At 41.3% G+C, this 27,463-nt stretch overlaps 1 protein-coding gene across 1 annotated transcript; it reads right to left on the reverse strand.

The window, feature by feature from the left end:
* Positions 1-3,831: 3,831 nt before the first annotated feature.
* Positions 3,832-23,957, reverse strand: LOC134221924 (uncharacterized). Its single transcript, XM_062701088.1, has 4 exons — positions 23,912-23,957; positions 4,520-4,636; positions 4,010-4,459; positions 3,832-3,944 (listed from the first exon to the last, which is right to left on the reverse strand). Exons 1-4 carry the CDS (start codon positions 23,955-23,957, stop codon positions 3,832-3,834), a joined length of 726 nt encoding a protein of 241 aa, XP_062557072.1.
* Between the last annotated feature and the right edge of the window lie 3,506 nt (positions 23,958-27,463).

Here is a 27,463-nt window from a genome sequence, read left to right on the forward strand (position 1 = left end):
TGCTAAACTATTGAAAAATGAGTTTTACTAGGCACTGAAAAATCGGTAAACCAACCAATCGCGTATGTGCATCGCAAGCACATACATCAAAATCGTGCAACTTACGGGCTCGACTCCAATCCTCAGTTCAATTAAATTTTCTCGGAGAGCGGGCACAACGATGACGCCCGTAGTAGCAGTCTCAGCAGAAAGCGGAACATCGAGAGGCCATCGCCAAAAGCAACAATCTTCGGACTATCGTTTAGCTACTGTTAGTGGCGCATTGTGGAAAGAAAATCGGTTCTTCTCAGGACCAAATTTTTATGATAAGAAAGAGTTTATTGCAAAAATGGCATCGATTACGGTCCCCGGATACCAGTGGCGCCACTGAAAATGTTTTCTTAATAGTGGCTATTTAGCAGAACAGTGAAATTTTTATGCAAGGTACGGACTATGGTTTGTTTGCTATGAATGATTAGAAATGCGCATTGTGGATCAAAATCGATTCTTGTCAAACCTACCATTGTACGCAAAAGAAGGTAGAGCCGAAATATTTTCTTCAAAGTGCACATCATAACCGCTTGGCGACGGTAGAAAGTTGGAATAGGTAGCAGTAAAAGTGCGGTAAGTAAACAATGATGACGTCTCACATCATTGAGTTGCGTTAGCAGTCAAATGAGATTTTCCCAAGATTCTGATTTCGGTTAGGGTTAAGGCAGGCATTTTCGTCTTATCGTCATAGTCTCAAATATCAATAAAATAGAAGCTTGTTTGCCAAATTCATCCGTACCCAATCGTAAGCTTAGGCGAAACGTTCTGCTATAGTGGAGTTCTAGCAAAAGGACGTTGCTTTCATTGATTTTAGCCCCAATGACGATGGACGGAAATACCTTCCGTGTCCCTACTTGCTGTTTATTATTGGAACGGCGCGCGTCATTGGAAACAAAATAATCTTTTCAGACGAGAGAAGATTCAGCCGAAACAAAAATCTGCAAAATATGCAAATCATAATCATTTGGTTAAGGGCAAAATTCTTTGTCGGTAGCAGCCCATGCGCTCGTTGCATGGAGACGTTGCAGAACAATGCAATGTATTAGAATGGATGACGTCTATCGTGTTCCAGCGGCAAATCATAAATTGGCTGACGGTGCATCAGTAGTGGAAATTCTTTTCAAAATTTTGATTACCGGCGTGCGCGGTACGAAAATTCCTCTCCTCTTTGAGTGGGACTGTGGCCCTGAAAAGGGCCGTTTTAAGTGAAGCTACTTCCGCGTTCATTCACTAGGAGCTGACTTACTTGGTGACGACTTTTGAACCCTCCGAAACGGCGGGCTCTTTAGGTGCTCTTTTTCTTCTTCTTCTTCTTTTTCTTCTTCTTCTTCGTCTTTTTCTTCTTCTTTTACATCTTACTTATCGCTTGGCGTCAACTTGGCATTCAATATGCATGCATTCTCTAGCACCGACATCACTTTCAATGGCTAACGTGCAATTTCCAGATTTTTTGGCGTAGAATTACGTGCAAATTATTATCGCTTGGCGTCGGCAGCAGCGCAAGCGCTCTTCAGAAGGGAATGCTGCGAAAATTGATTCGCGTGGATCGCGTTTTAGCGATAACTTGTCGAGTGGCTGACATTGAGGTCAGTAGCAATGAAATGAAATTTTCTCTAGATTTTGTTTCGGTTTTGTCGCTGCTTGTGATTGGGAAGTGTGTGGTCCTAAATGGCCGAAACAAAGTTATGACAGCGACTCTCTGTGGATGTGTGTGCACGCCGCGGAGGTCTTCTCTCATTAAAAACGCAAAAAAAAAATCTTCTAGCATAGAATGCAATGCTTGTTTTTCTCCTGGATTATTTAAGTAAGCCGAAGGTGAACATCGGTTGCAATTGAGCAACCGGTTAACTCCATTGAAAACTACACACAAAATTAAATTTGACTCAACATCATGGTTTTAATACCAGAACAATAATTCAGAGTGTGGGTTCCCAAACCGTGGGTCATGAAAGATAAAACGTGATTCATTCTTTCGTTGGATGATTAGAGAACAACAAATTTACGATGCCAATGGCCTTCTTTTGTTTGTCAAATACAATGACAATTTCCTCCAAAAACATTCCAAATTTTACCCAAATGCAATCCAAAGCTAGGTGTTGAACTTCATTACTTATAAGATTTGAGAACAACTTTATAAAGATGAGAAAATCGATCCATCCAAATTCAATCCAAATCAAATTCAATGCAAATTCAATCCAAATCAAATTCCAAGCATATTCAATCCATATCTAATTCAAATCCAATCCAAACTTGGATTTAGTTCCAATCCAAATCCAATCCAAATCCCATCCAAATCCAATCCAAATCCCATCCAAATTCAATCCAAATCCAATCCAAATCCAATCCAAATCCAATCCAAATCCAATCCAAATGCAATCCAAATGCAATCCAAATCCAATCCAAATCCAATCCAAATCCAAGCCAAATCCAAGCCAAATCCAATCCAAATCCAATCCAAATCCAATCCAAATCCAATCCAATCCAATGCAATCCAATCCAATCCAAATCCAATTTTTTTTTCGAATCCAAATTTAAATCCGATCCAATTCTTATCCAAATTCAAACCAAATCCAATACAAAGCCAATCCAAATCCAATTCAAATTCGTACATTTAATCCAACTTTTAGTTTCGCGTATAGTACAGCATTAATTATTTGGCATCAACTAGTACTGCTAGCCAATTACTCCAAACTAATCTTTCACATAAGAAATTCGAACTTCTGAATAGCTTTGTAAAATCCGGCAACCTTATTAGTCCTTATAAGTCCAAAATATCTGATCCTACAGGTAATCCCACTATGGCTACTAAGCAAGCTACTAAGTCAATACATTCCAAGATAAATTTCTAGATAATATATTTGGCTTTCCGAACAATTTCGAACAATACAGCATTAAATATTTCTCCATTTCTCTCAGATTTCGTTATATCATAGCTCAAGTGGTAGTCTCCCTGAGCAAAGTTTGCAAACAAACTGATAACACCTTGTGATACCCGGTTAACAATTTTGCGAAAATTTAGTATGTGCTCATTTTGGTCGAATAAACAGCCAACATAACACAATCGATAACAATAAATTGATGCTCTGAAAACATTTTAATAGCTCACATTGTTATCGTTATGAACAACTTGATAAGTAAACTTGTTATATTAATTTATTTATTCAACATCACATTAGGCCGATACAAATATTTAAAATCCATTTTGTCTCCCCCCCCCTCGGATTTTTTTCGCCAAAAAATGATATTTTGAGGGGGCAATAAAATAAAATTCGGATAATTTTGAGGATTTTCAAAACATTCTTTAACAAATCCGAGGAGTTTTTTGATTTTTTTCATTTTAATATTTATTTTTTATTATCCCCCCCTTGACCTTTCGGAGACTAGTAGGACAAAAAGTCAATTAAATATTTGTAACGGCCTTATGTTGTCAGGCAGATATTCTTGTCAAACAGTGATAACGGGAATTTTATGGAGATTTGATAACAAGTTCTGTTATCAACATGATATTTGTAGCTACCACTAATTAGGATGCTTTTTCTCCTATTTTTGGGATATGATGCGTTGAAAATAATGAAAAAATTACAAAAATAAATTATAACAAATTTGTTGATTTCATATTCCGGATGATACAGATATTTTTGAGTTTAGAACGCTTACCAAACATCTTATTATTTTCCTCAAAATAAAAAAGACCAATTTTTTGACTACATCAACGCTAATCTGATTAAAACAAAATCAACTTCACGACATGTTAAAATTATCGCTGATTCCATGGAATCCTTAAGAAGAAATAAAATTGAATTACCGCGAAGCGTTTGCAATGACCCTTGTCATCAGGCGGCCTGCCCCTTTGTAGCACACGTTAGCTGCTACAGCATCATCGCGTAGGAAAATACGGCGCTCGTATAGATGTCCTATAAACATAAAATAATAATATTACGAGATTGCAATAAAACCAAAAGCTAAATAATCTTCATACTTTTTATCCACTTTACTTTCATCGGGTCCAGTTGTATTTTTCCTGTTTCTCTGGTCACTTCGTGGTTCATGGAGGAAATATTCTCAGAGGACCGCATATCGTTTTTCTTTGGACGGCCGAAAGGATTGTTTGATGGGCGCCCCGTTACTGAGCGTCCAACCAAACCATCTGGGAATAACTTCATCAGGAGGAACTTCAGGAACAAATAGTCGCTGTCACCAGCTTCATGGGACAATCGTATTAAAACTTCACAATCAAGAAACCCCTCTTCCTCCTCATTAAATGGCTTCTCTAGGCTTGGTAGAAGTTTCGATGTTAGAGAATCTAACAGCCTCGAGTTTTGAGCTTTTAGCTGAGCGTTCTCTAAAAGCAATGCATCCCTCTTTCTCCGCAAAGATTCCATCGAAGCTTTATGTTTCTCAACCTCGTCAGACTTTCCACAAGAGCAACCTAAAAGACAAACAAATAAATTAATAGATGAACTGTTTTTTAATTGGAAATAAAAATTACCTGATTGAGCATCCATCACAACTACACCCGGTGACGATGCGATGGTATCGTTCAGGAACTCGATACGTACGATTTTGATCGTATTATCATCAACATTGATATCAGAGACCGACGGGGCTGTCTCTCAATCCTGCAGCAACTGCTCAATAGATCGTCGGCGGCCATAGGTATGCAAAAGTGGCCCCAGAGTTGGTACAACCAATGTTTGACTCATTTCAACATCAACTTCGGAATTGGAATAGAAATCAAAGTTTTGCTCCGAGAGCGTGATCATTTGTGCACCGGAAGGTCCAGGTGGAAGGTCAATTGACTCCTCTTCGTTTTGTTGCTATATGTTAAATTTTCTTAAATAAAACTGTATTAGAGAAAAACACTAATCTACGGCGTGCTTTTTGGGGGAACATTTGTAAGAGTCACACAAAAAGCAAAAAGATGGGATCAGGTTGTAAATTTGTCCAATTTTGGCGTTATGTTAACGTATCCTTCTTTCAGAGGTTATGTTTACCATCAACATAGGAATCTTTTGGGCAACGAACCCTGTGTTTTTATTTGTTGCCTTTTTCAAAAAAAATTTCTTTGCCGCATTTAACCTTCTTCGAGCCATCGTTTGGCACACTATTTAACAATTATACTGTTTAACAATTACTGTAAAACCTCTTTTTACGCTCCCTCCTTTTACGCTCCCTCCTTTTACGCTCCCTCTTTTTACGCTCAAAATTCCAAATAACGCTCCCTCTTTTTACGCTCCAAATTCGAAATAACGCTCCCTCTTTTTACGCCCTATAGGAGCGTAAAAAAAGTTTCAAGCATTTATATGAGGCAAATTTGGATTAGTTTCGGAGGTTGGTTTTAGATGATCTAAGTACTGCGGATGTTCTAGAAACAGAATATAGGCTTGCATGCGCAGTGGTATTAGCTGTTGTCATGATCTACGAACTCCACACAGTCAAGATCTGTTGATCAACCTTCGTAATGGAGACAGTTATTTAAGAATAAACAAGTTGTGTGACCCCTTCTTGGTATATGTTTGTATTCCAAGTAGTTCTTGTTGTTGTCGTGGGCTCCATAAAGTCTACGAACTCCACAGAGTCAAGGTCTGTGGATCAACCTCCGTAATGGAGGCAGTTATTGAAGAATAAACAAATTGTGCGACCCCTTCTAGGTATATATTTGTATTTCAAGTAGATCTTAATGTTGTCATTGATGTCAGGTACTCTACGAATTCAATAGAGTCAAGGTCTGTAGATCAACCTCCGTGATGGAGGCAGTTATTGAAGCATAAACAAGTTGTGTGACCCCTTCTGGGTATATGTTTGTATTCCTTGTAGTTCTTGTTGTTGTCGTGGGCTCCAGGAAGTTTACCAACTCCATAGAATCAAGGTCTGTGGATCAACCTCCGTAACGGAGACAGTTATTGGAGAATAAACAAGTTCTGTAACCCCTTCTTGGTATATGTTTGGATTCCAAGTAGTTCTTGTTGTTGTCGTGGGCTCCAGGTAGTCTACGAACTCCACAGAGTCAAGGTCTGTGGATCAACCTCCGTAATGGAGGCAGTTATTGAAGACTAAACAAGTTGTGCGACCCCTTCTAGGTATATATTTGTATTTCAAGTAGATCTTAATGTTGTCATTGATGTCAGGTACTCTACGAATTCAATAGAGTCAAGGTCTGTAGATCAACCTCCGTGATGGAGGCAGTTATTGAAGCATAAACAAGTTGTGTGACCCCTTCTGGGTATATGTTTGTATTCCTTGTAGTGTTTGTTGTTTTCGTGGGCTCCAGGAAGTTTACCAGCTCCATAGAGTCAAGGTCTGTGGATCAACCTCCGTAACGGAGACAGTTATTGGAGAATAAACAAGTTGTGTAACCCCTTCTTGGTATATGTTTGTATTTCAAGTAGTTCTTGTTGTTGTCGTGGGCTCCAGGAAGTCTACGAACTCCACAGAGTCAAGGTCTGTGGTTCAACCTCCGTAATGAAGGCAGTTATTGAATAATAAACAAGTTGTGCGACCCCTTCTAGGTACATATTTGTAATTCAGTAGATCTTGATGTTGTCCTTGATGCCAGGTAGTCTACGAACTCCATAGAGTCAAGGTCTGTGGATCAACCTCCGTAATGGAGGCAGTTATTGAAGAATAAACAAGTTGTGTGACCCCTTCTTGGTATATGTTTGTGTTCCTTGTAGTTTTTGTTGTTGTCGTGGGCTCCATGAAGTTTACCAACTCAATAGAGTCAAGGTCTGTGGATCAACCTCCGTAACGGAGACAGTTATTGGAGAATAAACAAGTTGTGTAACCCCTTCTTGGTATATGTTTGTATTTCAAGTAGTTTTTGTTGTTGTCGTGGGCTCCAGGAAGTCTACGAACTCCACAGAGTCAAGGTCTGTGGTTCAACCTCCGTAATGGAGGCAGTTATTGAAAAATAAACAAGTTGTGCGACCCATTCTAGGTTTATATTTGTAATTCAAGTAGATCTTGATGTGATCGTTGTTGCCAGGTAGTCTACGAACTCCATAGAGTCAAGGTCTGTAGATCAACCTCCGTAATGGAAGCAGTTATTGAAGAATAAACAAGTTGTGCGACCCCTTCTAGGTATATATTTGTATTTCAAGTAGATCTTGATGTTGTCATTGATGCCAGGTAGTCTACGAACTCCATAGAGTCATGGTCTGTGGATCAACCTCCGTAACGGAGACAGTTATTGGAGAATAAGCACGTTGTGTGACCCCTTCTTGGTATATGTTTGTATTCCAAGTAGTCCTCGTTGTTGTCGAAGGCTCCAGGTAGTCTACGAATTCCACAGAGTCAAGGTCTGTGGATCAACCTCCGTAATGGAGGCAGTTATTGAAGAATAAACAAGTTGTGCGACCCCTTCTGGGTATATATTTGTATTTCAAGTAGATCTTGATGTTGTCATTGATGCCAGGTAGTCTACGAACTCCATAGAGTCAAGGTCTGTGGATCAACCTCCGTAATGGAAGCAGTTATTGAAGAATAAACAAGTTGTGCGACCCCTTCTAGGTATATATTTGTATTTCAAGTAGATCTTGATGTTGTCATTGATGCCAGGTAGTCTACGAACTCCATAGAGTCATGGTCTGTGGATCAACCCCCGTAACGGAGACAGTTATTGGAGAATAAACAAGTTGTGTAACCCCTTCTTGGTATATGTTTGTATTCCAAGTAGTTCTCGTTGTTGTCGTAGGCTCCAGGTAGTCTACTAACTCCATAGAGTCAAGGTCTGTGGATAAACCTCAGTAATGGAGACAGATATTAAAGAATAAAAAAGTTGGGAGACCTCTTCTAGGTATATGCTCGTATTTCATGCAGTTCTTGTTGTTGTCGTGAGTTACAGGTAGTCTACGAACTCCATAGAGTCAAATACTACGGATCAACTTCCGTAATAGAGACAGTTATCGAAAAGTGCACAAGTTGTGTGACCCCTTCTTGTTATATGTTTGCATTCCAAGTAGCTCTTGTTGCTGTCATTGGTTCCAGGGAGTCTACGAACTCCATAGAGTCAAGGTATGTTGATCATCCTCAGTAATGGAGGCAGTTATTGAAGAATAAACAGGTTGTGTGGCCCCCTCCTAGGTATATGTTTGTATTCCAAATAGTTCTTTTTGCTGCTGTGGTATCCAGGTAGTCTACAAACTCCAAGAGTCAAGGTCTGTGGATCAACCTTCATAATGGAGACAGATATCAAAGAGAGCACAAGTTGTGTGACCCCTTCTTGGTATGTTTTTGTATTCCAAGTAGTTCTTGTTGTTGTTGTGGGCTTCAGGTTGTCTACGAACTCCAAGGGTCAAGGTCTGTGGATCAACTTCCGAATTGGAGGCAGTTATTGAAGAATAAACAAGTTGTGTGACCCCTTCCTTATATATGTGTGTATTTAAAGTAGTTCTTGTTGTTGTCGTGAGTTCCTGGTAGTCTACGAACATAGAGTCAAGGTCGGTGAATCAACCTCCTTAATGTGGGCAGTTATTTGAAAATAAACAAGTTGTGTGACCCCTTCTTGGTCTATGTTTGTCTTTAAAGTAATTCTTTTTGTGGTCGTGGGCTCCGTAATGGACGCAGTTATTGAGCGTTGAACACTTTTTGTGGCCTCTTCTTGGTACAGTAATATCCCGATTTTATCATTCCTAGTGAATTCTGGGTGATGAAATAGACAATGTGACAAAATTGGAACAATTTTTATTTTAATTTTTTTTGTTTGTTTCGCTAATATGAATCAGTTTATGCCTTGGAAAGGCAAAATACGTGAACGAAATCCGTAATTTCTTGTCGAAGAGGCTTACAAAATTCTTGACAGGTTCTCTGAATTAATTCATAATAAACCACAGGCGGTGAACGTTATTTCACGAAAATCATTGTAGTTTGCGGTATTATTTGAAAATAATAAAAACGACAAAAATGCGGGGTCGACAAAATCAGAGTAGGAGAGATGACAAAATCGGGTCAATACTGTATATAAGTGTTACGATAGACGAGGATACCTTCGAGGTGGTCGAGGAATTCGTCTACCTCAGATCCTTGCTAACGGCTGATAACAATGTTAGTCGTGAAATACGAAGGCGCATCATCTGTGGAAGTCGGGCCTACTACGGGCTCCAGAAGAAACTGCGGTCAAAAAAGATTTGCAACCGCACCAAATGTGTCATGTACAAGACGCTAATAAGACCGGTTGTCCTTACGGACATGAAACATGGACAATGCTCAAGGAGGACTTACAAGCACTCGGAGTATTCGAGAGATGGGTGCTTAGAACCATCTTTGGCGGTGTGCAAGAAGACGGTGTGTGGCGGCGAAGAATGAAGCACGAGCTCGTTCAGTTCTATGGCGAACCCAGTATCCAGAAGGTAGCTAAAGCCGGAAGGGTACGTTGGGCAGGACATGTTGCAAGAATGCCGAACAGCAACCCTGCAAAGATGGTGTGCGCTTTCGATCCGGCAGGTACGAGATTGCGTGGAGCGCAGCGAGCGAGATGGGCAGATCAAGTGCAAAATGACTATGATGACAAAATGATGCGGCCTCGAACCGTGTATTGTGGTGTCAAATTGTTGATTCAGTGTTATCTGTTTAGATGTAGACTAAATAAATGAAAATGAACTGTATATTTTCGCATTCCATGTACTGCTTGTTATTGTCATGGGTTCGAAGTAATCTACGAACTCCGTAGAGTCAAGGTCTACTGGTTACCCTCCATGATGGAACCATTAATTGAAAAAAAATAACAAGTTGCGCAACTCCATCTGTTGGAATGTGTGCATCCCAAGTAGTTAAAGTTGTTGTCATTAGCTTCAGGCAGTTATTGAAGAACAAACACGGTGTGTAACTTCATTTTGAAATATTTGCATTCCAAGTAGTTCTTGTTGTCATGGGTTCCAGGTAGCATACAAAATTCATTCATATCACGTACGTAACTGTTTATTCCTTGGAAATGCAAAAAGTGAATAAATTGGAACGAGACAACTTCACGCCGGAAACGTAATAAAAAAAGGGCTAATATTGCATAGACCATGTACCGTATTTATATCAGGTTAAAGACCAACTAGTTATTGGTGTAAGCCTAGAAGTATAACTCCATAAATTTCTAGGATGGCCATTAGCATATGCCATGGATACATTTTATTCTATGGACCACAAAGGGGTTTTACCACTTTTGAAACAAGCCGCAAGATTTCTGGTTACGCGTGTAAATCTTAAGGCCTTTTCAAGAGTTTTTTTTGGATGACCATGAACCTATGCAATGGACGCATTATATTTTATGTACCACAACGAGCTTGCACCACTTTTGAAACAAGGCGAAAGATTTTTGGTTAAGCGTGTAGATTTTAAGGCCTTTTCTAAGGGGTTGCACCACTTTCAAAACAAGCCGAAAGATTTTAGATTACGCGTGTAGATCTTAAGGTCCTTATCCAGGGTTTTCTTGGGTGACCATGAACCTATGCAATGGACGCATTCTATTATATGTACCACAAAGGGGTTGTACCACTTTCGAAATAAGCCGAAATATTTTTGATTACGCGTGTAGATTTTAAGGCCCTTTTCCAGGGTTTTCTTGGATGACCATGAACCTATGCAATGGACGCATTCTATTCTATGTACCACAAAGGGGTTGTACCACTTTCAAAACAAGCTGAAGGGTTTTTGATTACGCGTGTAGATCTTGAGGCCCTTTCTAAGGTTTTCTTGGATGACCATGAACCTATGCAATGGGCGCATTCAATTATATGTGCCACAAGGGGGTTGTACCGCTTTTGAAACAAGCCGAAAGAGCACTGGTTACGCGTGTAGATCTTAAGGCCTATTCCAGGGTTTTCTTGGATGACCGTGAATCTTTGCAATGGACGCATTCTAGTCTATGTACCACAAAGGGGTTGTACCATTTTTGAAACAAGGCGAAAGATTTCTGGTTACGCATGCAGATCTTAAGGCCTATTCCAGGGTTTTCTTGGATGACCGTGAACCTATGCAATGGACGCATTCTATTCTTTGTACCACAAAGGGGTTGTACCATTTGTGAAACAAGGTGAAAGATTTCTGGTTACGCGTGTAGATCTTAAGGCCTACTCCAGGGTTTTCTTGGATGACCGTGAACCTATGCAATGGACGCATTCTATTCTATGTACCTTAAAGGGGTTGTACCATTTTTGAAACAAGGCGAAAGATTTCTGGTTACGCGTGTAGATCTATTCTATGTACCACAAAGGGGTTGTACCATTTTTGAAACAATGCGAAAGATTTCTGTTTACGCGTGTAGATCTTAAGGCCTATTCCAGGGTTTTCTTGGATGACCGTCAACCTTTGCAATGAACGCAATCTATTCTATGTACCACAAAGGGGTTGAACCATCTACGAAACAAGGCGAAAGATTTCTGGTTACGCGTGTAAATCTTAAGGCCTATTCCAGGGTTTTCTTGGATGACCGTGAACCTATGCAATGGACGCATTATATTCTATGTACCACAAAGGGGTTGTACCATTTTCGAAACAAGGCGAAAGATTTCTGGTTACGCGTGTAGATCTTAAGGCCTATTCCAGGGTTTTCTTGGATAACCGTGAACCTATGCAATGGACGCATTCTATTCTATGAACCACAAAGGGGTTGTACTATTTGTGAAACAAGGCGAAAGAATTCTGGTTACGCGTGTAGATCTTAAGGCCTATTTCAGGGTTTTCTTGGATGACCGTGAACCTATGCAATGGACGCATTCTATTCTATGTACCACAAAGGGGTTGTACCATTTTTGAAACAAGGCGAAAGATTTCTGGTTACGCGTGTAGATCTTAAGGCCTATTCCAGGGTTTTCTTGGATGACCGTGAACCTATGCAATGGACGCATTCTATTCTTTGTACCACAAAGGGGTTGTACCATTTGTGAAACAAGGCGAATGATTTCTGGTTACGCGTGTAGATCTTAAGGCCTACTCCAGGGTTTTCTTGGGTGACCGTGAACCTATGCAATGGACGCATTCTATTCTTTGTACCACAAAGGGGTTGTACCATTTTTTAAACAAGGCGAAAGATTTCTGTTTACGCGTGTAGATCTTAAGGCCTATTCCAGGGTTTTCTTGGATGACCGTGAACCTATGCAATGGACGCATTCTATTCTTTGTACCACAAAGGGGTTGTACCATTTGTGAAACAAGGCGAAAGATTTCTGGTTACGCGTGTAGATCTTAAGGCCTACTCCAGGGTTTTCTTGGATGTCCGTGAACCTATGCAATGAACGCTTTCTATTCTATGTACCACAAAGGGGTTGTACCATTTTTGAAACAAGGCGAAAGATTTCTGGTTACGCGTGCAGATCTTAAGGCCTATTCCAGGGTTTTCTTGGATGACCGTGAACCCATGCAGTGGACGCATTCTATTCTTTGTACCACAAAGGGGTTGTACCATTTGTGAAACAAGGCGAAAGATTTCTGGTTACGCATGTAGATCTTAAGGCCTATTTCAGGGTTTTCTTGGATGACCGTGAACCTATGCAATGGACGCATTCTATTCTATGTACCACAAAGGGGTTGTACCATTTGTGAAACAAGGCGAAAGATTTCTGGTTGCGCGTGTAGATCTTAAGGCCTACTCTAGGGTTTTCTTGGGTGACCGTGAACCTTTGCAATGGACGCATTCTATTCTATGTACCACAAAGGGGTTGTACCATTTTTTAAACCAGGCGAAAGATTTCTGTTTACGCGTGTAGATCTTAAGGCCTATTCCAGGGTTTTCTTGGATGACCGTGAACCTATGCAATGGACGCATTCTAATCTTTGAACCACAAACGGGTTGTACCATTTGTGAAACAAGGCGAAAGATTTCTGGTTACGCGTGTAGATCTTAAGGCCTATTCCAGGGTTTTCTTGGATGACCGTGAACCTATGCAATGGACGCATTCTATTCTTTGAACCACAAAGGGGTTGTACCATTTTTGAAACAAGGCGAAAGATTTCTGGTTACGCGTGTAGATCTTAAGGCCTATTCCAGGGTTTTCTTGGATGACCGTGAACCTATGCAATGGATGCATTCTATTCTATGTACCACAAAGGGGTTGTACCATTTTTGAAACAAGGCGAAAGATTTCTGGTTACGCGTGTAGATCTTAAGGCCTATTCCAGGGTTTTCTTGGATGACCGTGAACCTATGCAATGGACGCATTCTATTCTATGTACCACAAAGGGGTTGTACCATTTTTGAAACAAGGCGAAAGATTTCTGTTTACGCGTGTAGATCTTAAGGCCTATTCCAGGGTTTTCTTGGGTGACCGTGAACCTATGAAATGGACGCATTCTATTCTTTGAACCACAAAGGGGTTGTACCATTTTTTAAACCAGGCGAAAGATTTCTGTTTACGCGTGTAGATCTTAAGGCCTATTCCAGGGTTTTCTTGGATGACCGTGAACCTATGCAATGGACGCATTCTATTCTTTGAACCACAAAGGGGTTGTACCATTTTTGAAACAAGGCGAAAGATTTCTGGTTACGCGTGTAGATCTTAAGGCCTATTCCAGGGTTTTCTTGGATGACCGTGAACCTATGCAATGGATGCATTCTATTCTATGTACCACAAAGGGGTTGTACCACTTTTGAAACAAGGCGAAAGATTTCTGGTTACGCGTGTAGATCTTAAGGCCTATTCCAGGGTTTTCTTGGATGACCGTGAACCTATGCAATGGATGCATTCTATTCTATGTACCACAAAGGGGTTGTACCATTTGTGAAACAAGGCGAAAGATTTCTGGTTACGCGTGTAGATCTTAAGGCCTACTCCAGGGTTTTCTTGGATGACCGTGAACCTATGCAATGGACGCATTCTATTCTATGTACCACAAAGGGGTTGTACCATTTTTGAAACAAGGCGAAATATTTCTGTTTACGCGTGTAGATCTTAAGGCCTATTCCAGGGTTTTCTTGGGTGACCGTGAACCTATGCAATGGATGCATTCTATTCTATGTACCACAAAGGGGTTGTACCATTTTTGAAACAAGGCGAAAGATTTCTGGTTACGCGTGTAGATCTTAAGGCCTATTCCAGGGTTTTCTTGTATGACCGTGAACCTATGCAATGGATGCATTCTATTCTATGTACCACAAAGGGGTTGTACCATTTTTGAAACAAGGCGAAAGATTTCTGGTTACGCGTGTAGATCTTAAGGCCTATTCCAGGGTTTTCTTGGATGACCGTGAACCTATGCAATGGATGCATTCTATTCTATGTACCACAAAGGGGTTGTACCATTTTTGAAACAATGCGAAAGATTTCTGGTTACGCGTGTAGATCTTAAGGCCTATTCCAGGGTTTTCTTGGATGACCGTGAACCTATGCAATGGACGCATTCTATTCTATGTACCACAAAGGGGTTGTACCATTTTTGAAACAAGGCGAAAGATTTCTGTTTACGCGTGTAGATCTTAAGGCCTATTCCAGGGTTTACTTGGGTGACCGTGAACCTATGCAATGGACGCATTCTATTCTTTGAACCACAAAGGGGTTGTACCATTTTTTAAACCAGGCGAAAGATTTCTGTTTACGCGTGTAGATCTTAAGGCCTATTCCAGGGTTTTCTTGGATGACCGTGAACCTATGCAATGGACGCATTCTATTCTTTGAACCACAAAGGGGTTGTACCATTTTTGAAACAAGGCGAAAGATTTCTGCTTACGCGTGTAGATCTTAAGGCCTGTTCCAGGGTTTTCTTGGATGACCGTGAACCTATGCAATGGATGCATTCTATTCTATGTACCACTAAGCGGTTGTACCATTTTTTAAACAAGGCGAAAGATTTCTGGTTACGCGTGTAGATCTTAAGGCCTATTCCAGGGTTTTCTTGGATGACCGTGAACCTATGCAATGGACGCATTCTATTCTTTGTACCACAAAGGGGTTGTACCATTTTTGAAACAAGGCGAAAGATTTCTGTTTACGCGTGTAGATCTTAAGGCCTATTCCAGGGTTTTCTTGGATGACCGTGAACCTATGCAATGGACGCATTCTATTGTTTGAACCACAAAGGGGTTGTACCATTTTTTAAACCAGGCGAAAGATTTCTGTTTACGCGTGTAGATCTTAAGGCCTATTCCAGGGTTTTCTTGGATGACCGTGAACCTATGCAATGGACGCATTCTATTCTTTGAACCACAAAGGGGTTGTACCATTTTTGAAACAAGGCGAAAGATTTCTGGTTACGCGTGTAGATCTTAAGGCCTATTCCAGGGTTTTCTTGGGTGACCGTGAACCTATGCAATGGACGCATTCTATTCTATGTACCACAAAGGGGTTGTACCATTTGTGAAACAAGGCGAAAGATTTCTGGTTACGCGTGTAGATCTTAAGGCCTTCTCCAGGGTTTTCTTGGATGTCGGTGAGCCTATGCAATGAACGCATTGTATTCTATGTACCACAAAGGGGTTGTACCATTTTTGAAACAAAGCGAAAGATTTCTGGTTACGCGTGTAGATCTTAAGGCCTATTCCAGGGTTTTCTTGGATGACCGTGAACCTATGCAATAGTTACGTTCTATCCAATGTATCACAAAACACAGGTCCAAGCTCCAGGAGGTTCTTGTAAAACTTTTAATACGTGAAAACGATGATGAACATCTTACTGTGCGTTATCAAGGATCTGCACCACTCATGACTTGTTGATTTTTTGGCGTACCAAGAACATCTTAAGGCCTCAGCATTCAAACAATTGGACGACCATGGTAACGGAAATAATTTGGACGACCCTAATACCAAAATTGGAAAAAGACACATCTTATGACTAAAAGTGAGTTAAATATCAAATTTTGCTTACCTAAAAGCTTGCAAACTTTTTTTACGCTCCAAATTCCAAATAGCGCTCCCTCTTTTTACGCTCAAAATTCCAAATAACGCTCCCTCTTTTTACGCCCTAAATTCGAAATAACGCTCCCTCTTTTTACGCTCTGATTCCATTTACGCTCCCCCGTTTTGGGCGCAAAAAGAGGTTTTGCAGTATAATATTTAACTTTTAGATGAAATAATGATGAAATAACTTTTAGATGGCAATATGACATGTGGTCAACCGAAAAATCTCGAAAAATAAAGAGTAATAGGGATGCCTATTATTTTTTCATTATATTTTCATTTCATTTCAATATGTTCGAAAATACAAGATCGATTACCTTTATTTTTTTTTAATTAACTTATTTGTCTTGTGATTTAGCAAACCACAAACAATTTTCCGACGGTCTTCGAGACGCGTCTTGTGATTTAGCAAACCACAATCCATTTTCCGACGGTCTTCGAGACGCGTCTTGTGATTTTGCAAACTGAAATATATCACTCGTCACAATTTAACCATTTGAATTTAACTCACCACATGAAATCAGCGACAGGATCAAAAAAATAGACTGGCAGGATCGCCAAAAATGTGTGGTCCTAAATGGCCGAAACAAAGTTATCACAGCGACTCTCCGTGGATGCGTGAGGTCTGACTAGAAGAGGAAAAGTCATGGCTTGCTGTTCGCCGATTGACACGCTGATGTGTGAATCTATTAACCTTAGTAAGATGTTGGGGTCAATATGACCCAAAACGAAACTTCAAAGTAGAATAACTTTTTACCTGATAATCCGATCGTTCTGAAATTTCTTGACTTTTAATATTTTGTGGAAATGAAGCATCTGACATGAAAAAAGTATTTTAAGGTGCAACAGGAACGACCCCACAAAAAAAGTTACGAATAAGATGTTGGGGTCATATTGACCCAGAAATGTAAATGCTTATAAAACAGTCAAATTATAACCGAATTACAAAGTTTATATACCGTTCGAAAGATAAACTCATCAATTTTGTGGCTATGTGGTGATATGCTGGTTTTGGAGACAATGGCCACCGGGAAACGACTTCCACGGGGACCTTGTCGGTCATATAAGGGGAGCATAAAAACCGCTCCATATATGCCATTCGATCGCTAATTCTTCATATATTCTCTTAAAACGGTAATGTATGGTCCATGAGAGGGCTTCCGACGAAAGTGGCCACTCCTGGTACATGCAAGGTGCCCCCGGGGAACCCGCAGGAGGGGACATTTCCGTTTTTGCACCAAAATATACCGTGCGGCGGCTCTGTCGTCATGATTTTCCACAAAATAGATGATAATGCGCTTGAAATCGATAAAAGACCACATTGACCACTCCTGGTACATGCAAGGTGCCCCCGGGGAACCCGCAGGAGGGGACATTTTTGTTTTAGCACCAAAATATGCCGTGCGGCGGCTCTTTTGTCATGATTTTCCACCAATCAGATGGTTATGCGCTTGAAATCGATAAGTGACCACATTGGCCACTCCTGGTACATGCAAGGTGCCCCCGGGGTATCCGCAGGAGGGGACATTTCCGTTGTCGCACCAAAATATACCGTGCGGCGGCTCTGTCGTCATGATTTTCCACAAAATAGATGATAATGTGCTTGAAATCGATGAAAGACCACATTGGCCACTCCTGGTACATGCAAGGTGCCCCCGGGGAACCCGCAGGAGGGGACATTTCTGTTTTAGCACCAAAATATGCCGTGCGGCGGCTCTTTTATCATGATTCTCCACCAAATAGATGATAATGCGCTTGAAATCGATAAAAGACCACATTGGCCACTCCTGGTACATACAAGGTGCCCCCGGGGAACCCGCAGGAGGGGACATTTCAGTTTAGCACCAAAATATGCCGTGCGGCGGCTTTTTTGTCATGATTTTCCACCAAACAGTTGTTTATACGCTTGAAATCGATAAATGACCACATTGGCCACTCCTGGTGCATGCAAGGCGCCCCGGGGAACCCGCAGGAAGGGATATTTCCGTTTTAGCACCAAAATATGTCGAGCGGCGGCTCTTTTGTCATGAGTTTCCACCAAACAGATGGTTATGCGCTTGAAATCGATAAATTGGCCACTCCTGGTACATGCAAGGCACCCCGGGGAACCCGCAGGAAGGGACATTCCCGTTTTAGCACCAAAATATACCGTGCGGCGGCTCTGTCCTCATGATTTTCCACAAAATAGATGATAATGCGCTTGAAATCGATAAAAGACCACATTGGCCACTCCTGGTACATACAAGGTGCCCCCGTGGAACCCGTAAAAGGGGACATTTCCGTTTTAGCACCAAAATATGCCGTGCGGCGGCTCTTTTGTCATGATTATCCACCAAATAGATGATATTGCGCTTGAAATCGATAAAAGACCACATTGGCCACTCCTGGTACATGCAAGGTGCCCCCGGGGAACCCGCAGGAGGGGACATTTCTGTTTTAGCACCAAAATATGCCGTGGGGTGGCTCTTTTGTCATGATTTTCCACCAAACAGATGGTTATGCGCTTGAAATCGATAAATGACCACATTGGCCACTCCTGGTACATGCAAGGCGCCCCGAGGAACCCGCAAGAGGGGACATTTCCGTTTTAACATTAAAATATGCCGTGCGGCGGCTCTTTTGTCATGATTTTCCACCACACATATGGTTATGCGCTTGAAATCGATAAATGACCACATTGGCCACTCCTAGTACAAGCAAGGTGCCCCCGGGTATTCCGTATGAGAGGACATTTCCATCTTTGCACCAAAATATGCCGTGCGGCGTCTCTTTCGCCATGATTTTCCACAAAATAGATGATTATGCGCTTGAAAGCGATAAGTGACCACATTGGCAACGCCTGGAACCTATGAGGGGGCCCCAAGGAACCCGTAGAAGGGGACATTTCCATTTTTACACCAATATAAGCCGTGCGGCGGCTCTTTCGTCGTGATTTTCCTCCAAGTAGGTGCCCTCGACATCGATTATTGACATATTGTCCACCCTTAGAACCTATGAGGTGCCCCCGGGAGCCCGTAGAAGAGTACATTTCCATTTTAACACCAAAATATGCCGTGCGGTGGCTCTTTCTTTGTTATTTTCTACCAAACAGATGGTCATGTGCTTGCAGTTGATTAGTGATATTGTCTACTCTCGGAACCTTTGAGATGCCCTGCGAACCCGTAGGAGAGGACATTTTCATGGTTATATCAAATGTACTGTGCCGCTTGCGGCAGCTCTATCTTCGTCTATCATTGTCTACCCTGGCCACAAGTCTTCAAAAAGTTGGTTATGCTTTTGAAATTGTTCTTCATTTGAAATTGAGTATACTGAGTCAAATTAAAAAATAGTTTCTGGGCTACTGTGATGATTCCTTCGAACAGCTCTCCAAGGATTTTCTATTCCGCATCTCGATATTACCATTAGTCGATGGTCCCTTCAATATCGACTCATAGAAGTTTGAGGTTTTCACCGATCGCCGTCGACAATGATACGAAAACGCAACATTTTGATATAAAAAAAATCTCTCTTTCTGTGAGACTCCTGCGGGTACCTTGTAGGTTGTAGATATTAAGTTCAGAATGAATGACCTATTTGATAAAAAAAAAACAAGATTAATCTACCTAGTGGTGATGGTGCCTTTATCGTTCGTTCAAAAGGGTTGAGAAATATATAAGAAAAGTCTAATATAACACTAATAGGTAGTACATTCAAAGTTAATTGCCTATATTCCGGGTATTAAGCCACCCGGAGTGGAAATTAGTTACTATGTCTGAAACTTGATTATGCATATGTACAACATGTGATAGATTTAGTTCGGAAAAGGTATTGGAGGGTAACCGCCCCTTCGGTGGGGTTTGATCCCACGACCCCAGTTCGCCCCAGGTGGTCGGGTCGGGATCTGACGACCAAACTGGCACTACCTCACACAACCCTACATCATTGAGCGCCGTTGCTGATGAAGCAAGTGTGTAGGAGCCGGACAATACTAAATACTCATCCTACTTGGTTGGCATGTGTACAAAAATACATATGAGAGAGTTAGTTCTGAAAATGTATTGCGAGAGATCGGCTGGTACCTGGTGCTGGGAATTTGGTTTCATCAGTACCCGCTAAGCTGCGGTGGACGACGGAGGTCCTTCGTAGCTTAGTAGGGAAAGCACCTGTCATGCGAACTGGGGTCGTGGGATCAAACCCCACCGAAGGGGCGGTTACCAATTCCTTTTCCGAACTAAATCTATCACATGTTGTACATATGCATAATCAAGTTTCAGACATAGTAACTAATAGGTAGATAGCTCTTATTTTTCATATTTGTTTATTTGCATTCTAAAACTTTCTGCTGAACGCAACTTATTGCAAGCTAATCGGATGAGCATAAGTGCCAGAAAAGTGATTTTCCCATGTAGCTGCTGAAATTAGTATTTAATTAGCCATAACTTCGGAGCCCATAGTCCGATCTGGCCAATTTTCAATAGGAAACAATAGGGCAGGATTTTCATCGAATCCTATTTACTGCGAGCAATTCGGTTGAGGAAAAGTACCTCAAAAGTGAGTTAGATTTTGTGTGCACAGACACTTTCAATGAATTCTTCAAGGCTCTCCACAATTACCGAAATTGGGCCTGGGGTTCCCCCGGGTTGATATTAGATTTCAAGAGCATTACCAACTATTTGATGGAAAATTATAGTGAAAGAGCCGCTGCATGTCTTTAAGGGCCGATGTCCACGTAAAGTTTTTTCACGCTGCTTGCACGCCGCGTTCACGCAAGGTACCCAGCATCAAATGGAGTAATGCACACGTAAACGTGTGCACGACTACATTTGATGCCGGATACCTTGCGTGGACACGGCGTGCACGCAGCTTGAAAACACGCTACGTGGGCATCGGCCCTAAGTAAGAGTAAGAACGGAAATGTCCTCTCCTATGAGCTCCACGGCGGTACTTCATAGGTTCCAAAATGGAAAATGTGGTCACTTATTCATTTCGGTATAAAAACGGAAATGTCACCATCTACGGGTTCCCCGTGGGCATCTCATTGATTCCAAGAGTGGCCAATGTGGTCACTTATCGATTTCAAGCGCATAATCATCTATTTTGTGGAAAATCATGACGAAAGAGCCGCCGCACGACATATTTCGGTGTTAAACGAAAATATCATCTTCTACGTGTTCTCCGAGGGAGCCTCATAGGTTTCAAATGTAGCCAATGTGGTTCAAGAGTGGCCAATGTGATCACTTATTGATTTCGAGCGAATAACCATCTCTTTGGTGGGAAAACACACCGAAAGAATCGCCGCTCGGCATATTTCGGTGTTAAAACGGAAATATCCCATTCTATGGGTTCCCTGGGGGCCCTGGTAGACTCAAAGAGCGGCCAATGTTGTCAATTATCGATTTCAAGCGCATAATCATCTATTTTGTGGAATATCATGACGAAATAGCTGCCGCACGGCATATTTTGGTGTTAAAACGGAAATGTCCTCTTTTACGAATTCCCCCAGGGAATAGCCTTCATAGGCTCCAAGAGTGGCCAATGTGGTCACTTATCGATTTCAAGCGCATAATCATCTATTTTGTGGAAAATCATGGTGAAAGAGCCGCAGCACCGCACATTTTGGTGCCAGAACGGAAATGTCCTCTCCTACGGGTTCCCCGGGACCACCTTGCATATACAAGGAGTGGCCAATGTGGTCATTTATCGATTTCAAGCGCATGACCATCTGTTTGGTGGAAAATCATGATAAAAGAGCCGCCACACGACATATTTTGGTGTTAAAACGGAAATGTCCCCTTTTACGGGTTTCCCGAGGGCACCTCATAGGCTCCAAGAGTGGCCAATGTGGCCAATTATCGATTTCGAGCACATAATCATCTATTTTGTGGAAAATCATGACGAAAGAGCTATCGCACGACATATTTTGGTGTTAAAACGGAAATGTCCCCTTTTACGGGTTCCACGGGGGCACCTCATAGGCTCCAAGAGTGGCCAATGTGGTCCCTTAGCGATTTCAAGCGCATTATCATATATTTTGTGGAAAATCATGACGACAGAGCCGCCGCATGGTATATTTTGGTGCTAAAACGGAAATGTCCCTTCCTGCGGGTTCCCCGGGGGCACCTTGCATGCACTAGGAGTGGCCAATGTGGTCACTTATCGATTTCAAGCGCATAACCATCTGTTTGGTGGAAAATCATGACGAAAGAGCCGCCGCACGGCATATTTTGGTGCTAAAACGGAAATGTCCCCTCCTGCGGGTTCCCCGGGGGCACCTTGCATGTACCAGGAGTGGCCACTTTCATCGGAAGCCCTCTCATGGACCATATATTACCGTTTTAAGAGAATCTATGAAGAATTAGCGATCGAATGGCATATATGGAGCGATTTTTATGTTCCCCTTATATGACCGACAAGGTCCCCGTGGAAATCGTTTCCCGGTGGCCATTGTCTCCAGAACCAGCATATCACCACATAACCACACAATTGATGAGTTTATCTTTCGAACGGTATATAAACTTTGCAATTCGGTTAAAATTTAACTGTTTTATAAGCATTTACATTTCTGGGTCAATATGACCCCAACATCTTATTCGTAAGTTTTTTCTAATATCCGAAGAAGGTTAACACACGCTGAAGGCATTTTACTCAAACCCCACAGGAAGGTGCATTACTGAAAACAAATGGGTTCTTTTTAGAATCATAATTTCACACGAGAGAAGATTGAGCCGAGACAAATATTTTTCAAAGTACAAATCATAAGCTTTGTTGCTGCTTATGATTGAATAGGCGTATTGTGGAAAACAAATTGGTTCTTATCATAACCATCATATTACATGGGAGAAGTTTGAGCTGAGACGAATTTTCTTCAAAGTGCAATTCATAATTGCTCGAGAGCAACAGATTAACGCTGTATTCAATTAAATATGAAAATTGAGTAAATTTTCAATCGAATATCATCTTTAATCCCAGCACCTAACAGGGGTATTCTTGGAATAAACATTTTCTCACCAGGTTCAACTTGGCATTCAATATGCATGCATTCTCTAGCACAGACATCACTTTCAATGACTAACGTGATGCAATTTTCAGATTTTTTGGCGTAGAATTACGTCTTGCGGTAAGATAGGGGGTCATTCCAAAGTTTAAAATTTCGGACCGTCACGAAAAGTGGTCAGGAACTAAAAGCCAATAACAGTCGTTTTTTAACGGATTCTGGAGATTTTGGTATGAATCGATCAGTAAACTCTCTAAGATTTCATACAACTATTGTAAATAATGTATTAAATGCATTTCACTATTGTAAAAATCAATTTCTTCAGGTAGCGTTGAAATTTAACTTCTTCAGTAATTTGCCTACATTTCGGCTATTGCCCATCCGGCATGAATATGCACAAAATGTTGATGATCGACGATCGACGACGCTTGCCCCTCCCCCCCTTCATAGCAAGAAGCACGCAAAAAGATCATCGAAGCAACAACCGGTGTCGAACCCGTCCCACTCGCAAATTGGGAACTAACACACGCAGTAGTCGAGAGGAAACGGTCGTTTTTGAGGTGAAGGTTTTGTAAGAACCGGCCGGGTTCGCCCCCGCTTGCAGATCTTGGATCCAATGAGTTTCCTCCGCTTATGCGGGCAACGAATAGCAAAATTTCCCTCCGTAGAACAACAGGATTGCCGCTGTGAACGAGTGCCTAGGGGCATTCCCGACACCGTGTTGGTCTTGAGTCAAAGCCCTGGTCGCTTCAACCAATTCCAATAACGGCGGCAGCTGGCGAGTGTCGGGTTCAGAAGTGGCCGCCATGGTATGTTTTTGGCTCCTATCTTTCTCTTCCTGCATGTCTTCATAGGGCCACAACGGTTGCAGATAGTATCCAATGATTTACAGAAGATGAACGAATAATGAAACTTTAAAATGCATTGGTAATTGTCCTTATTTTTTCAAGTGAGTCCTAGGTTGCATGCATATCGACTGTCTTGTCCTCTAGTGGTGTTTCTTGGTTCAATTGTGGTTGTTACAGGATTTCTCCGGGTTTGTGATTGACCGCTCTGAGCAAATGAGAGGTGTGTCTGAACTAGTCAACACTTACAGCCTATAAGCGTAGAGTTTGTAGAATCGTAGAGTTCTCGGCACATTTATTAAATAGGTGTCCATACTTTCCCCTAAAATATTCACATAGCCAGGACAGATCTCGAAAGTTGGAGAGTTTATCTGTGGTAACGGATTCCAGCGGAGATGCTACTCTTATACAGTCTTCCCAAGTAACCAAAAGTTCCTTCAAGAGTACGTTTTTCGCTTCACTGAGCTGCTTAAGCGAAAAACGTACTCTTAAAGGAACTTTTGGTTACTTCCCGAATAGCACAAGTCAGTGAAAAATGGTTGCAGCAACTTGATTTTGACTAAATCTGGTCACATAAGAGCTGCAGTAGCCTATGTGAAACATGTGTGTTGCTAGGGTTGGGTTGTAACTCAATTACAAATTAATACCAGAACTTTTGCCCAAAATTGGCCTTTCCTATTTGTCCTAACCACGACTCAGAACGTGGATGCGCCTCTGATTAATACAAAAAAATAAATACGTAAAATCAGAATCCAACCTATTTGTAACTATTTAGACCGTAATATAGAAATATCAAATTTGATGATGTTCTTGTTAACAAGAACTGAGCGCAATTAACAAAAACAGCCAATTGAAAAAAAAATGTTTAAAATAATGTTTCTTTTTTGCAACGATTAGAATCTTGGTAGTCTGTTGGTAGTTGGTAGTCCGTACCGCCAGAAAAAAGGGGAGAAAGAAAGAGGAAGGAGAGAGGTGAGGAGTGGATAAGAGGACCGAAGGGGCGAAAGTCGGCAACACAGGGATAATATAGAGGTTTTGATCGCACGATCCGAAAAAAAAGTTAGTTTGTTGGAAGGAAAAAGTGTTGTTCCCTTAGGTAAATGATCCTAGTGGTTCAGCCGCTTCAGTGTTTGAAGTTAAACGAGAAAACCCGGAATTGTTGGGTACACTATTGAAACGCTGCACGCACAACTCGCCAGACAAGCCCGAAAACAGTGCCAGATCTTGTAATTACGAATAGGAGCGTTTAGATCAATAACCCAGAGCCTACCCTTGTCAACACGCAGAAGACCACGCATTCAGGAGCTCCGGATGGTCGTTGGTAAGCGGTTTAGAAGTCGTCATCATTGTCGGACAGTTGCGGCGAGTACCATACTAGTGGGTTGTGAGCCGGTCACCATGCGCTACAGATCGCGGTGCCCAAAGCCATGAAGGTCCGAGGGCTTCCCCCCTTTTTAGCTCCCAAAATACGATGTGCCACCGTCCTGTGAGCGAGTATGCGGAACGTCGGAACGTGGATGCCATCTGAACAAGTCTGAGCCACGCGGCCAACCTCCAAGGATCGAGTGTAATCATCTTCAGTTGCAAGGCGGCCAACACCCAAGGTAACCCGCCACAATTCTACCTCTCCCTCTACCCACAATTTTGAATGCTTCACCCGATCATGGGCGTCTATAGATCCAGATTGGCCTCAACGATACTGTCACGATAAAGTTATAGGATCTTTTAAATGCAGCATGTTCATAAAACCAGAATTGTAAAACATCAAAAAAAGGTATTAGCAAATTAACCCCATGACAATCTCAACGCTGTTCACGTGAGTGAAACACGGTCCAGAGCTTTTCGGTCCTTCGTTGCTGAACTCACATGAGGATATCATTCACTGGTACAACAAGTACAGGCATACCTCGATAGTACGTACCCTCGATAGTGCGTACCCTCGATAGTACGTACCCTCGATTGTACGTACATTTTACCTCGATAGTATGTACACAAAAAAAAATTTTTTTTTCGTCAATTTTCTTTACGATTTTAGTAAAAATTTGAATATGCTTTGATCATGGCACATGCGGGGGTCCTTCATATGTTACGTAATTATTTCACAACTGACTTAAACACCATCGTGAGCTTATAAGGAATTTAGTAGCAAAACTTTGAAAAAGTAGCGTGTCATAAATGTTTGCCAATCTTACGTAACACATATTATACTATCATTTTAAACAATTGAAGGAACATCTGAAACAGCTGAGCGATGCGGAGCGCGTCCAAGCCCTCATAAAGCAGAATATCAGCAGGAGGAATTCTTTTGTCTTGGACGCGTTCGCACACGCACTCGTGTGAGTGTGCCATCGGCATAAGAGTGTTACCAGCAATAAATGAAATTTTATGGGTATGATTGTCTTAGAAAGCAGATTAGCTATCCACTTAATTGAACAATTATTATGTTTATTAATTATTTTATCTTTCAAGGAAATTAGTTTCAGTTCTAGAACCCTTCCCCATGCATTAGTTCACCTGATAGGCCAGAAAATATTTCCCCGAAGAGTAAATTAATTTCATCATGGGAATGGTGATTCATAAAATAGAATTTTCGGCAAGATATTTTACTGTTTAATTAAGTTTACATTAAGTTTAGTTCCATTCTATCCACTTGTCGGTAACATTTTTTTTTTCTTGAGAAACAAATTAGCAGTGTTACTAAAATGAGGAAAAGTTTTGGTGGAAAATTTCATTGGCGTAACTACAGGGGGGCTAGGGGGGGCTATAGCCCCACCTAGGATCTGGCTAGCCCCCCCTAGAAAATTTGTTACTTTGTATAAGTATTGCTCATATCTAGTCCACTGATTATATACGGGGGTAAATGCAGAGAAAGGATTGTCTTCAATATCCAACCCCTCTCTTCGAAACACTACAGCAAGTTGAATCTATTCGCTCAAGTTTTTGAACTTCGAGCAATTTTTATAAGGCTTGCTCATGACAAAATCTGGACCCCTCAAAACACGTTATAACTTGTGAAATACCAAAGGAAATACCTCATCAACAAGTGAATTAAAAAAAAATATTAGTATTACAAGTACTTAATGGATAACAATTCGTTGAGATTTTCAAGTTTTTCCAGGGTTTTGTAAGTAATTGTTATCTAAATCGAGCGTATGATCTTAACCTTCCTAACTAATACCAATCCTAAAAGCTGCTCCGCATACTTTTTTAATTCTCTAAACTCCTATTGTCACTGCAGCAATGCAACCAGTAAAATGTCTCAGTAGGCGTGAAACAGACCTACTAAGAGAAAAGATGTGTTAAATGTTCCTATGTGTTAACAAATGCTCTTATACGTTAATTTGTTGTAATTTTTTTTAAACTAAATTGAAAATTAACGACCAATAAGTTGTAATGGGATCTAAAACAGAGTTTTTTTAAATCATCCTAGAAGTTATTCTAACAGAAAAGAAAGGTTAGTTTGTTGTGGTCAGATCGCCGTTTGAAAGCTCGTAGGAAATGTCAGGCCACTGAATTGAAAGCGGGCGAAAAGAGTTTGACTAACTAATTTATCCAATATTTAATTTATAATATACTAGCGAAAAATACCCAGCTTTGCCCGGGTGTGTGTGTTGCAAATGTCACATACTGAACTATTTGCAGCATCGCACTCTAGATCAATTTCCGTGCTATTGTTTCGTTTTCCTCAACCACTGACCCAAAGTTGTATTCTACCGATTTTTTACCTTTCCCCGTCAAATTCATCAGCTTTTTGTATATACAAACCTTACGGATTTCAAGTCGAATCGATTGGAGTGGGAA

This window comes from Armigeres subalbatus, chromosome 3 (genome assembly GCF_024139115.2).
Source record: "Armigeres subalbatus isolate Guangzhou_Male chromosome 3, GZ_Asu_2, whole genome shotgun sequence".
In the NCBI taxonomy this organism is placed as follows: domain Eukaryota; kingdom Metazoa; phylum Arthropoda; class Insecta; order Diptera; family Culicidae; genus Armigeres; species Armigeres subalbatus.